The sequence below is a fragment of the Plecotus auritus genome, assembly GCF_963455305.1.
Source record: "Plecotus auritus genome assembly, chromosome: 4".
NCBI lineage: Eukaryota > Metazoa > Chordata > Mammalia > Chiroptera > Vespertilionidae > Plecotus > Plecotus auritus.
Genome location: NC_137775.1, coordinates 32613944 through 32628827, shown reverse-complemented (window position 1 = coordinate 32628827; position 14884 = coordinate 32613944). Strand labels below are relative to the sequence as shown.

At 40.4% G+C, this 14884-nt stretch overlaps 1 protein-coding gene across 3 annotated transcripts in view; it reads left to right on the top strand.

The window, feature by feature from the left end:
* Positions 1-330: 330 nt before the first annotated feature.
* Positions 331-14884, top strand: part of EPM2A (EPM2A glucan phosphatase, laforin) — a 62168-nt gene continuing 47614 nt past the window's right edge. For 2 of the 3 annotated variants that reach the window (XM_080663730.1, XM_080663728.1), the window contains exon 1: positions 331-3285. In XM_080663730.1, coding sequence (XP_080519856.1) covers positions 2673-3285 — 613 coding nt within the window. In that variant the 5' untranslated portion in view covers positions 331-2672. The other variant, XM_080663729.1, reaches the window with a different exon arrangement.

The window sequence follows — 14884 nt, the reverse complement described above, 5'->3', positions numbered from 1 at the left end:
GGTAAAATGGAAAATCTCAGTTATGTGCCCCCAGGGACACAAAATGTAAGGACTGTGAGACTGATTTCCTATGAAATCCTGACTTACAGAAAACTGATAATATGGACTTCTCTTAAATGATAGGGAATTGGTCAGTGGTTACCTCATATTAACCTTGGGAAATTTTGCTTATGGTTTCCCAAGACATGAACAAGAAATGACCCAGGTCAGGTTGATCTTGTAAAATAAGATGAATTGAGTGTTGTTTGTATGATTGGACTGTATTTGTCTGCTCAGGAAATTTTCAAAGCTGGTCCTTGTTTTTTTTGTGGTTTTTTTTTTTTTATGTTAATAGACTCAGTCTGACTGAACTCTCCCCTTTCCATTCCCTGCCCATAAATACAGCCAACCCCAAACCCTCAACAGACTTGCCTATAGCTTTTCCTTAATAAACTCCTTTATTTTGCAATTCCTTATTAAACTCACATTTTTCAACAATTTCGAGCTTGCCTCAGTTTACCTCTGTAGGCTGACAATGGACAGTTCTCACTTTGAAAGAGCCGCTGGGAATAATGCCATCTGGAAAGTACACGAGAGACCGCAGTCTTTCTTCAACAAGGAAGTCCTAAACTGTCAGCTCCTGGTGTTCTTGCATGGCCACATGACTCCTAGTTTCCTAAAATTAGTCTAAGAATATTCTGTATTCTGTAAGAGCAATGAATAAACAGACTCACATGCCACTGTGATTTAACGTCTGCTTTGCTAATGAATCAGCCATGTTTGGCCAGCCTTGCTGTTACCACATTTTTCTTTGTGTTTATCCTTAAGCTTAGCAACCAACCAAACATTGAGTGGAATACCAATACTGAAGAGTAAAATGTATTATGAATTTACTAACTGTTCTACAGAGAGACTGAGTTTGTATGGTTTACTTTTTTGTACTTTCCCTCGTACTTATGGTATTCTGAATGCATGACATTTTGGCTTTCTTTTGCTATTCACAAGTTTTCAAATACTGGTAAACAGTATGTCTTTAGTTCACAGAAGAGACTGTTATTTAAGTGTTTGTGAAAATACAATTGTAAGGACACAAGGACAATTTTACTAAAGGATCAAAAAGTAACAAATATGCCCAGCTCACTGGTTGAGCGTTGACCTATGAACCAGGAGGTCACGGTTCAATTCCCAGTCATACATGTGTCTGGGTTGCAGGCTCCATCCCCAGTGGGGGGCGTGCAGGAGGCAGCTGATCAATGATTCTCTCTCATCACTGATGTTTCTCTCTCTCTCTCCCTCTCTGAAATCAATAAAAATATATTTAAAACAGTAACAAATATGTTAACAGGACATTTGGTTTACCTTATGGCAGTGACAAAAATAAAGCCCCGCCTCACAGGCAAATAGTTTTCTTTTTAACCAAATAGCTAAAACCTGTATTTCTTAACATAAAAATGTCTTAAGTTGAAAAAAATGGTGCTGACTTTTACTGAAAGGAAGTTTTCAACAAAAGGTTCTATTTTTATGCCATTTAAAAATTATGAATGCCATATATTTATAATCACAGAATGAGTTTTTGTTTTGTTTTCCTTTGGGAAGGTAAAACAAACCCATTTTACACATATTAAACTAATATAATTTTAAAAAAGGAAGTGATCATGTTTTATTTCAGGCATTGAATTGGACTAGGCAAGGGAAAATACTGTTTATGCATCAGCTCTGGGTCTAAATGACGACTCTTCTACCAATGACAGAACCTTTAGGATTGGCAGGGTCTTTCAAGATTATTTTATACCTGCATTTTGTGGTGGGCAGTTAGACAGACATGAGCTAGGACGATGGGCTAGGTACAGAAGGTCACCAGGGTGTAAAGCCCCAGGTGCCTAGCAAGGGACAAACTATTGTAGGGTGGGACCTCAACCAAGGGTGACTTTTTCCTCCCCTAGCATATCGCTGGTCGTGCAGTTTGGACCCTCTGACCTTTCCTCCCTAGAGGTAACATCTATGTCTCAGTTGTATTTCAGCTCCAGGTCTAGAAAAGCAGCAAAATCATACCAGAGACCCCCACGGTTGCCCTCAGGGCCAGCTGCATTGAATAATGACCCCCTACCCAGAGTGGGCCAATCAATCAGGGGAGACCACAACCTTTAATGGACACACTGTGGAGAACTGCTGAATATTCTATTGGAATCTTCCCTTGGGACCTCCCTAAAATCTGCATCCTTAAGCCCTTAGAACAGAGGACCCAGTGTGCTCTCCCTCCCAAGAGCAACCCCAGCCTTTCTCTGCCCCTCCCCAAGGCAGGTTACCATTCACTTCCTCACTCCCCAGCTCTAAGCACCCTCCCTTTACTTCTATAACTTGTTTCCTAAGCCCATTTCTTCTAGGAATCACTTCTACCTCTGTGATTTACCAATTAAACGTTCTCTTACAGTCTGGGTCTCGGTCTGAATTCTTTCCTAGCCAGAACCAAAGTACCGAGGTTGCCGAACCCAGGTTTGGTCGGACCGCACCTAAAGAGCCCGAGGGCCAGGGGGGTAAGTGGCCAGGGTGAGGTCCCAAGCTCTCCGGCGACCGGCCCAGGATCTGCCCCCAACTTCAGTATTAGGGAGGCTGCTTTCTATGTGCCATTCCCTTTTCCTTTAGGAACCTCATAAAGATAATTCCCAGTTTTTTGGAAAGATGACGCAGGGCGTATGGGAGGTTTTCCTCCCTTTCCGAACCCCCTTTCCTTTCCCCTTTCTTACTGCCTCTGCGTGCCCAGCCTGCTTCTACGGGACGGGCGGGTGGTGGCTCCCGCTAACCCCTTCCCCGGCCTCAGATGCTGGCCTGGCCGAGGCTGGGCTCCCGGGCCGCGTGATGCCGCCCAAAAAAGGTGCAGCCTCGCACGGGTTGCCGCCGGGGCCGGGCCTCTCGCGTGCAGGCCCCGCGCGCCGCCACCCAATCGCCGGCCGCCTCGCGCTCCGGCCGGGTCCGCCACCCGGGGACGCCGGGCACCGAGAGCCACGCCACTCGCCGCCATGCGATTCCGGTTCGGGGTGGTGGTGCCGCCCGTGGGGGCGGGCGCCGGGCTGGAGCTGCTGGTCGTGGGGTCGAGGCCGGAGCTGGGGCGCTGGGAGCCGCGCGGGGCGGTGCGCATGAGGCCGGCGGGCGCGGGGGCGCAGGCGCTGCAGGAGCCGGGCCTGTGGCTCGGGGAGGTGGAGCTGGCGTCGGAGGAGGCGGCGCAAGACGGGGTGGAGCCGGGCCGCGTGGACCGGTTCTGGTACAAGTTCCTGAAGAGGGAGCCCGGAGGAGAGCTCTCCTGGGAAGGTACGGGGAGCTGGCGCCCGCCCCGAGCGCGGAGCGGGGACCCCGGCGGGCATCCGGCCCCGGCTTGGCCTCGGCCTCGGCGGCCCCAGAGTCCCCGTTGCGATCCTTCTGGGAGCCTTGCCCGACGCTTGACTTGAAGCCGCCCCCCTGTCTGCTGGCCAAACTCTCACCGCCGGCCGCCACTCGGGCTCCAGACCAGGTCCCTAGATTTTTGCTGTGTCCTCGTCAGCCCTCCCTCTCCGGGGTCTTTTTTTTTTTTTTTTTTTTTTTTTTTTTAAATTGCTGACAGTCTTACAGATGCCTCCCATTTTCTCTCTTTTGCCCACCCACCTCCCCCCCCCCGCCCCGCCACTCCCCTTCCCGCCCTTCCCCAGGTCTTCCCCATTCGGCTCTTGGGTCTCTGAGCCTCTGACCGCTTCCCTGCACACCCAGTACCCAGTTCATTTCCAGTTCATTGCCCAGGTCGTCCAGCATCGCGGGCGGTTTCCTCCACTCCGGCACCAGGGCCCGCCTCACCCTCGGGTCCTCCCCGCCGCTCAAGGGTTCACTCAACTGTGCCTCAATTTTTGTGCTCTCATTTTCTTGCCTTAGTTCACTAAAAAAAGACCCAACCAGTGAAGCCAGCCATTTCACCATCCTAGACTGCAACGTGCCAATTACAGTTTGATTTTTTTCCCCCTTAGGTTTGAGTTTTTCCTCTTCTTGGATTATTTTGATCCCAAATACATGACAGTTGAGGCATGCCCTGATTTCTTGAAATATAAAAACAATGCTGGTAGTAAAAAAAAAAAATCAAATAAATTCACAGGGTAAAAAACTGTTTGCTCTTCACATCTTAAACCCACCCACTCATATGTATGTGTGGGTGTATAGATTAACTTTTAGGGTCATTCGATATAGATGTGTCTCATTTTTTAAATGGCACCAAAATATTCTGCATGTACCAATGTGCATTTAAGGTGTTTTTTCCCCCTCTGTTATAAACAGTAATAGCCTAGTTGAAAATCTGTGTATAGAGTTACCTTTGAGCATTTGGAAAGTGTTTCTGTAGGGGAGATTCTGAGAATAGAAATCCAAGTGTAGCCCTAGTTTACATTTCAAGGAGGACTGCCAAATTCTACCCTGAAAAGGTTTTACCAATGTAGACCCCTGCCAGTAATGTGAATTTACACAGCCGTTTCTTTAAATGAAATGTGTGAGGTGAAGGACTGGAGTGTGTGATACTTATAGTTGTCTAAAGCCAATGAAATGAAGGTCTTTTTAGAGGTTTATATGACAAAGATAGGCCATTTAGACCATAATGATGTGGAAACAGACTCAGCAATGATGAGTATTCTGTAATATGCGATATGTTATCTTGTGCCTCTTTTTGTACCCCACGGGGTTACATGGTCTGGTGGCACTTACTGTCCTTTTGCATTTTCATGTCAGAAGTGAAAGTCTCCCTCTTCAGTTTTTTGCCTTTTTTTTTTAAACAGTACTATCATTATTAATAGTAGTATGTACTTATTTTTTTTTTTATAAAATAAGATCTAATACTTTTAATAAAAATTAAAATGGTAAAAACAGAAGTCATCCCGGTCCCCCTCCTTTTCTATTTTTAGCTTTTCTGATATTCCTCCCAAGTTTTGAATAATTTGTTTATACTGCTATTTCTTTGTTGTTGTTTTTAAATTTTTTAAATTGATTTTTTAGAAAGAGGAAGGGAGAGGGAGAAAGAGAGAAACATCAAAGTGAGAGTGAAACATTGATTGGCTGCCTCCTGCATGCCCCCTACTGGGGGCGGTCCACAACTGGGGCATGTGCCCTGACTGGGAACTGAACTGGCAATCTTTCAGTGTGTGCGAGGATGCCCAATCAACTCAGACACAATGACTGGGCAATACTTCTATTTCTTGATCTAGCAACTTTAACTGTTATGTTTTAAGATTTTTTTCTGAGTTACCATATAAATTAGGTATCCTTTTATTAAAATTAGACAATATCTAGTAATAATTGATGTATACCCATAAAATCAACCATGATACTTGCTATGAAATATGAGGAATTTAGCTAAGTTCATTATCTCTCTCCCCCTGCTGATTTTTATATTAGTTTAAATTATATATAAATCGTATACAAATGTATAATATATAACATTTTTAAAGTTTTATGTAATTTAAATTCAGTTTTATAAGTGTTAGTATGGCGTCCTGCTGTGGATTGATAGATTGATTCTAAGAACTGTAAGTTAACAAAGAGCATTATGAGGAGGTGTAGGCAGTGTTTAGGTAGGAGCAAGTATTCTAGAACCAGAAGGCTGGGGTTCACTAACTAGTGGGTGACCTTGGGCAAGTCTCTTAGGACTAAATTGGCTAATAACTGTAAAGGACTTAGCGTAGTATGTATTTTAAGTAAGTGTTGTTGTTCTTACTATTATGATTAAGAAATATTCCAGAATCACGTAGTTCAAATAGACTCATAGAAAAGGAAATATAATTCTGTGACATAGAAGCTGTGCCACAAGAGAAAAAAAAAATCTCTCTTTTTTTAATATTATAAATCATGCTCAAATTTTACCTAAAATGACACCAGAGTTTGTTTTAATTCATATTTGGAAGGTAATGTTCTTCAACTTGTTTTACAAATTCTAGTTAATTTTTTAAACGGGAAGCACACAGATCCTCAAAATTTTCTAGCTTGACTGCACTATTTAATGAATGCAAATTGCTTACTTTTTGAAAACATTTTTTCCTAAAAAGATTGGGTAATTCCTCTTCTAATTTTCACTAATATGTAACTTCCTGAGCACAGTTATCTGGGACTTTTTTAAAAAATTGAATTACTGTGTTATTTGCATTGTTTTGGATTCCACATCTTCCTCTTTCTTGTATATATGGATCATTTTGTTGGGTTGTGTTTTCAAATAATTTTCAAGAAACAGTAAATGGAAGATAAAATATCTGAGTCCTCAAATACCTGAAAATGTGTTTATTTTGCTCTCACACTTGATTTATCATTTGGTAGATATTCTAGTCTCAAAATAATTTTCTGTTTGATGGCTTTGCCTTTATACTTTCTAGCACCCATTATAGTTGATAATTCGGATATCAAAATAAGACCATTTCCATGTAGACAATCTGCATTTTTTCTTCTTCTTCTTTTGAAGCTTTTAAACTTTTCCTTACATTATTTTTTTTTCCTTTTACTATAGGCCTATGTTACCAGGATGTATCTGAGGGTGTTTAGTGTGTGTGTGTATGTGTGTGTGTGTGTGTGTGTGTGTGTGTGTGTGTGTCTTGTTAGCTCATTTATTTTCTATTAGAGGCCCGGTGCACGAAATTCGTGCATGGGTGTGTGTGTGTGTCCCTCAGCCCAGCCTGCACCCTCTCCAATCTGGGATCCCTCTCACAATCCGGGACTGCTGGCTCCTAACCACTCGCCTGCCTGCCTGATTGCCCCTAACCACTCTGCCTGCCAGCCTGATAGCCCCTAACCGCTCCCCTGCTGGCCTGATTAATGCCTAACTGCTCCCCTGCCGGCATGATCGTCCCCAACTGCCCTCCCCTGCTGGCCCGATTGCCCCCAACTGCCTTCCCCTGTGGGGCTAAGGGGACTGGGGAACTCCGGCTGGATGAGGCAGGGCTGAGGGGACTGGGAGACTCTGGCTGGATGAGGCAGGGCTGAGGGGACTGGGGGACTCCGGCTGGATGAGGCGCATGGTGCCTGCTGCCCCCCCGGCAGGGCTGAGGGGACTGGGTGCTGCCATCTTGTGAGGGTGTGGCATTCAATTAGCATATTCCCTCTTTATTGGCTGTGGGCGTCGCCATCTTGTGAGGGCTTGATGGTCAATTAGCATATTCCCTCTTTATTAGATAGGATTGCTGAGTACTATTCCATGGTATAGATGCACCACAGTTGGTTTATCCATTTACCTATCAAAGGACTTGGCTACTTCCAGGTTTTGGTGAATAAAGCTGCTTTAAACATTGATATGCAAGGTTATTTTTTATTTTTGCGGAGACACAGGTCGTTCAGAGTGCCATATCATTTTTTTAATTCTATTCCTGACAGCTATGAATGAGAGTTCCTGCTGCTCCATAGTCTCATCAATAATTGGTATTGTTTGTTTTCTGGGTATTAATTATTCTAATAGGATGTGTTGTGGTAGCTCATTGTTTTAATTCACAGTTGCCTAATGATAATGTTGAACATCTTTTCATATGCTTATTTGTCATCAGTATATCTTCTTTAATATACTGATACTATATCTTAGTGTCTACTCAGATCTTTTCTCCATTTTTAAATTGGGTTGTTTTCTTATTACTGACTTTTAAGGATTCTTTGTATATAACTTCTTAAGAGATATGTGATTTGCAAATATTTCCTCCCCATCTGTGACTTGTCTTTTCATTGTCTTTTAACAGTGTCTTCCTTGATGCAAAACTTAATTTTAGTAAAGTTAAGGTTATTAATTTCTGCTTTCATGGATTGTGCTTTTGGTTTTGATTTAGGTGACCCCCAAATCCAAGTTCACCTAAATTTTCTCCTATGTTATTTTCTAGGAGTTTTATAGTTTTACATTAGGTTTATAATCAATTTTGTGTTAATTTTTTTATGTGTGGTGTAAGGTCTGCGTCTTGTTTTTTTTTCTTTCTTTTCTTTTTTTTGTATACAGACATCCAATTGTTCCAGTAACGTTTATTGAAAATACGATTCTTTCTTTTTTGAATTGCCTTTATACATAATGAGTTGACTATGTGTGCATTGCATGAGTCTATTTCTGGGCTCTCCACTGATCACAGTGTCTATTTCTCACCAATAGCACACTGTGCTGATTAGTGTAGCAAGATACTAATCTTGAAATAATGGGATATGGCTTGTTCTCCAACTTTGTTCTTCTTCAGTATTATATTGACTCTTCTTGGTTCTGTACCTTTTCATACACATTTTAAAATCACTTTGTTGCTATCTATAAAATAGCTAACTATGATTTTGATTGGGATTGTATTGACTCTGTAGATCAAGTGTACAAGAATTGACGTCTTATAAATATTGAATCTTTTAATCTCTGAACATGGATTATATCTCTATTTAATTAGGTCTTTCATTAGGGTTTTGTACTTTTCCACATACAGATCCTGTATATGTTTTGTTAGATTTATACATAGGTTTTTTAAAAATGTGTTTTATTGATATTTTAGAGAGAGTGGAAAGGAGAGGGAGAGAGAGATAGAAACATTGATGAGAAACATCAATCGACTACTTCCTGCACGCCCCCTACTGGGGATCTAGCTGGAAACCCAGGCATGTGCCCTGACCAGTGATCGAACTGGTGACCACTTGGTGCAGGGGATGGTGCTCAACCCACTGAGAAATACCAACCAGATTATACATAAGATTTTTTTATGCTATTTTACATAGTATATATTTTTAATTTTAGTTTTAAATTTCAATTGTTTATTGCTGGTATACAGTAAAGAAATTAACTTTTACCTCTATTGATTTTTGTTTGGATGCTGGACATTTTAGTTTTAAATTGTTTCAGAGAGTATGATCCTTTTTTTTTCTTTTCCCTAGCAGTTGTTTGTGGATTTGCCAGAGAGTAAATGGGATCTGAAATGTAAATTTTGCTACTTTTAGATGACTTGTTCATGTCCCCTAGAAGCAGAAGGAGGTTTTAATTTTAGGAAAAATTAAAATATTGTTGCATGATTATACGGTGGGAAGAGAGAAAAGTTACAAAACTCTTTTTTCCTAAAGGTGGTGGAGCAAGTACAATCTTAAAAATGTGCCTTGGGGTTTCTATGGAGACAAAATAATAAGGTGGATAAGGCAAACAAGTATAACATATTCTATGGTGTTTAGGGAAATATAAACACATATGGTAGAAATTTTATGTCTCATTAAATATGTTTCTTTGTGTAACGATAATGCTCATGAGTGTGTGAGATTTGAGAATGAATGAGAAAAAGACTTATACATTGGATCTGTAGAAAGCCAGAGAATGGATAACTTAATGAGACAAGGGAAGTCTGAGGAGATTTCAGCTTTCTGGGGAAGAGAGAAGTTCCTCTAGCAGGTCAGGTTTGACTAGCCAGAGCTTCTGTTACAGTAAGCTCATTAGTGTTCTTTTATTCCAACACCATCAAAAAATTGAAACTTTTGTTACCTAGAAAATTTTCTCAGTTTTCTGCTCTGATGGTGGGACCCTGGGCCACGCCCCGCTAGCTCAGGTCTGCGGAACAGCCAGTATACACCGGAGTGAAAAGTTTAATATTTTCAATTCCATGACCTTCATGTTTTTAAATGTTAAATCATAATGTCACATTAGCATAGAGCTTTATTCTGAATTTTAGCTAATTAAATCCTAGGGAATCAGAGGAATGGCTACTATAAAATCAGTTTCTTTTTCAGTTAGTTGCAGAAGGATCTCAGCTGTTTCCAAGAGCAAACAGAATTTTTACTGTCATTTGATCTCTTATTGCCGTCATTTCTGGAAGTTTTATTCGTAGATCTTATGAACTCTTTGTACCTTTGGAAAATGTTAATGGAACATGTACAGTCATGTCTTTCGTCATAAATTACCAATATATTACCTTATTTTTTTAAATTTTAGTTTAGTTTTATTTTTTCTATCACCATTTATATCCTCTATGCCCTCCTCCACCTTCACCTCCACTCCCCCGCACCAATCCCCGCCAATCACCATAGTGTTGTCCATGTCCATGAGTTCTCTCTTTTTCTCATTTTGTCTTCAGAGCTAGAATCGAAGCCATTGCCCAGAGTTTCTGCTCCATATGAAAGTCCAGTCCAGCATCTGGCTAGGTTAGCTTTGTTCCCAGCTGCAGTCCATTGCGTGTCGGGTTTGCATTGCTGTGGGCCATGGGGCTGCTTAAGGCCACATGGCTATGAAGAAGGAAGAGGCAAGTGCACAGGCCAGTGGGGGCCATGGAGCAAGAGTGAGAACAAGAAGAACAAGAACAAACAAGAGAGAACAAGAGCAAGAGAGAGGGAACTTTTTGTCTGGGGATTTTAACTCTCCAAGATTTTGCACACTTTTGATGGGGTCCACCCTCCCAGCCGTGGGCAAACTACGGCCCGCGGGCCGGATCCGGCCTGTTCGGCTGTTCTATCCGGCCCGCGGAGCCGAAAGAGCGGAGGGTTCTCTTGCTCTCCCCTCCGCTCCTTTACTTTGAATTTATATTAGTTCACACAAACACTCCATCCATGCTTTTGTTCCGGCCCTCTGGTCCAGTTTAAGAACCCATTGTGGCCCTCGAGTCAAAAAGTTTGCCCACCCCTGCTAGCCAATCCATTGTTCCCCAGGTAGACTGACAGGCAAGCATCTCCCCTGTGCCGCCCCGACTTCTGTGCATGTTCATGTCTCTCCATGCTCCCCCTGAAATACAATCCAATACAGGAGGTGGGAAGGGAAGAGTGTTAATCCCCTTAGAGGGACAATGTTGCGGTTCCCTGGGGTGTGAAGCTGTAGCTTCCTGGTGGAACAAACAGACTTCTTCTTCCCAGCTGAATATGCTCAACGATGCCTGACTTCCCCCTTTGCTTTCTTTCCTTTTATTAATATTAATAATTGGCTAGTTATGATGATAACAATAGGGCAATTCTATCCTATTGAGGAAGTTTACCTTCTGAGGAAGTGCCAAACATTTTTGACAAATTGCACCATTTTAATTTCCCACCAATGGTGTATAACAGCTTCAGTTTTTCCACAGCCTTGATAACGCCTGTTATTGTCTGTATTTTTTATTTTTGCCAACCCAGGGGGTGTGAAGTGGTATCTTGTTTTTGTGTTTCCCTAATGACTGATGATGTTGACTGTTTTTTTCATGTGCTTATTGGCCATATGTTAGTCAGTAGATACACACATGTGTGTGCATGTTCTTGGAGAAATATTTGCATGTGCTGCCCATTTTTAATTGGCTTATTTGTTTCTCAGTTGTTGAGTTGTAAGAGTCCATGTTTTCTAAAAATCCTGGGCAGGTCACATTAATACAGATAATCCTTGTATGGGCAATAGGAAAACATAGGGTAAGCAGCTGACATACCTAATTGGACTGAACATTGAAGCTTTTACTTTGAAATGCATGAATTGGTTTTGTATAGAGCTTCACTTTTTTGGTAAACAAATAAGGCAGTATGGTTCAATGCTGATTTAATGGAATTAGCTGTTGGCACATTTATCCTTCCTTCACCAACTCTAATATTACCAAGTTCATCTTCCTGTACATTACCATTAAGTGTAAGTGCTCTTTGCCCTCTTCCCTCAGATCACCTCTTATCTCAAGCTACTTTTTTGGCAGTCCTCCTTCAGTCCTGTAATGATATAGCTTTAGCTCTAATCTCTATTTCTCAGCTCCAGACTCATATATCCTGTTGTCTATAAGACTTTTTCTTCTGGATTTCCATTAAGCATTTTAAACTTAATATATCCAAACTTCAACTTATGAATAACCTTTTTCTGTGTTCCTGATTTAAAGACACCATAGCTCAGTCACTCACGTGTATGGAAACATGAACTTCTTAGGCTGGGCTGCCTGATCATGAGCCTCTGGGCAGATTTTGGTAGAACTATTTCATAGTTCTGGGTCTGGCCAGTGAATAAGAATATTGTAATTTCCCCAGTTGCTTTTCATTTGGGAGACTAGACTACCGTAAGAGATTCTGGAGTGGGATTATTGCAGTTTTCCCTACCTCTCCTCTGCCCCCAATCACTCCTTTTTATTTTCATCCTGTTGCTTCTGCTGTAGTTTGGTTTCTTGTCATATCAGTGGTCTTCTACATCATCTACCTCCTTTGCATCCCATGCCTATTTATTCCTTCTTCCACATTCCAACCAGAGTTGGGGTGTGGCATACTATGACGGTTTACCAATACCCACATCTTCTCTCCAGGGGAGGATTATTCTTTGTTGAAGAAGTATATCTTTGTCGTGTGGCTAGCTTTTGTCAATAAAATGTGGTGGTAAATAATGTATGTCATTTCCTGTTGCTTTGCCTCACTCTTTTCTCTCTGCCAATAGATTGTTATTGATATTCAAATAGTGATTGCTTTGTCTGATGGTCTCACTATGAAGATGATGACAATGTCAAAAAGAGCCCTTAGCCAATCTGCAGTAAACTCTAGCTTGGGTAGTAGTAAACCTTTGTTCTTCTGTGCCATGGATAATTTGGGGTTGCTTGTTATCACAGCATGTCCCAGGACTTAAAACAATGCCTGGCATTTGGTAGGTATTCATTAAATACTTCATAAATGAAAGAACTTGAACAATGCACTTTCCAGGTGTCTCAAACTGCAATACTCATACTCTCCATCTTCCCATCCTCAATGTGGTCCTGGGCTAGTGAATTTGTAGCAGGGGATAGATGTACCATTGTCTTAAAGCAACAATTTTTCTAAAAGACTTTGGAGGGAAAGAAAACATTTTATATTTAAAATAGACATGCATATGATATCTTACACAAATCTTACACAAATTTTTATTTTTATTTTTATTTTTTTTCTTACAGAGAGGAAAGGAGAGGGATAGAGAGTTAGAAACATGGATCAGCTGCCTCCTGCACACCTCCTACTGGGGATGTGCCCACAAACAAGGTACATGCCCTTGACCGGAATTGAACCTGGGACCTTTCAGTCTGCAGGCCGACGCTCCATCCACTGAGCCAAACTGGTTAGGGCTTACACAAATTTTTAAAAGAAAAATATACATCTTAAACATTTTCATGATAATAGGGTACTAGTATTGCTTCAAGCCATACTCTCAAGACCCCCTGGAAATGTTTGAGAAGCCTTGATAATCTGAGTCTGGTTTTTCCTCTGTGAAATGCAGTGTTTGGACAAGAGCAGAGATGTCAAAGGCTTTTTAGGAGGGCTGCCTGGTGTGAGCAGCAAAGAAGTGGGAGCCAGCAGCCCCGGGCTCCAGCACTTGCTTTGCTGCTAAATAAACATAGAACCCTGTCAAGTCATTTAAGTTATGAGAATGTCAAATTCAGGAAAAGATGTACTCACACTTCTGCTGTCTGTCCCACTAAATTGTTTTTTTAAGGAATTATATTTTTGAAAATATTTTGAAAATCAATTAAGCTCTATTATTTCAATTGAAAATTCTTGCAATCTTCACATTTGAAGATTTTATTTATATTGTTATTCCACTGGGTGGCAGTATTTCATTATACTCTACTATAACTTTACAGTTTGTATATAATCCCATGGAAAAAAATTTAATAAACATCACATTCTCTCATAATCCTATCTTTCCCCTTTCCCATCCCATGCTTTCTCTAACTACCAAAACAAATTTGAGAAAGTGTTATCATTAATTTAAAAAAGAGTTAATGACTCTTTTTTAATGACTCTTAGGGACAGTCTCCCTAAGTCAGAGCAATTTTTCCAGATTTCTGCTTCATTTGGGAAGAAGTGTTGGATAGCTTAATTTTGCTCAGATGTGAGCAAATTACTTTGATGTAGATAATTAAAATCAGTTAAAAATCATTTACAAAAATCTTGCCTTCAATTTTTTGTGTGAATGCTTTAACAATTATTTTTATAATGAATTCATGTAAACATTTTTGACTGATAATACTAGTGATACTTGTTTTATCTTAAAGATTTAAAAGTTATTAGTCTGAATATTTTGATGTCTATGACATGTTTGACAAGTATTTTACCATGGTTCCATATCCGTTTACTTTGTGTCAGGATTTCTTTGAGAATAAATTTCGCAAATTGAGAAATGAGAAAAGTATGCTTGTAAATATTTGTAAGTGATTCCTTGCTAACTTCTGTTGATATTGAGGTTTCAATATAAGTGATGGCCTAGATCTATTAGAGTAGTCTTGTCCTGTAGAGTGGAAAAAAATTAAAAATCTTTAGCAATGTAATGGATTACTTGTTTTCACTTGTAAGAAGACCACTAATACAATTTTAAGCTGCCATAGTCACTACATTTTATACAAGAAGGGGAGGCAGATGCTTTGAAAAATGTGGCTGTTGAAAGGTTGTTTATAAAACTTCATACATAGAGAAATCTTCATTTTTAAATGGCTGACAGTTGATAGAAAGTTTTAATTGTTTTGTGCCAAATAAATCTTTGCTGTTTTCAGGGAGGAAAAAAGAAAAAGTTGTATAAAAAAATAGATGTCTAAATTTTAATTGGTATGTTAATGAAAATTTTATATCTTTCTTTTATGGTCGTAACTGTGAATCACATTTCCTCTCTTCTAATGTATGGAATAATGATAAGGTATATTAACTGTGTGTATGAAGATTAAACATTTTGGGGGGGAGCAAAGATGATCTATAGCTTTCCACGGATTCTCAAAAGGGACTTACTAGTATGACTCGTAAAGTAAAAAGTACAACAAGAAAACACCCTGGTATTTCATCATTATTAAGTATTTTGAACTAGCTTTAAAAATTGCTTTAGATATTTAACCTCAACAAATATCAACCCTCATTTGTACAAGAGGAAACATGGAGGAATAATGTTATCTTAGTTTCATAAAGGATTTTAGAAAAATCTCTACCAATTTCTTTGTGCACAAATTAAAAAGCAGCTGGCCAGCTAATTGATGAGTTAGGCGGGTTCATTGCAAGTTGA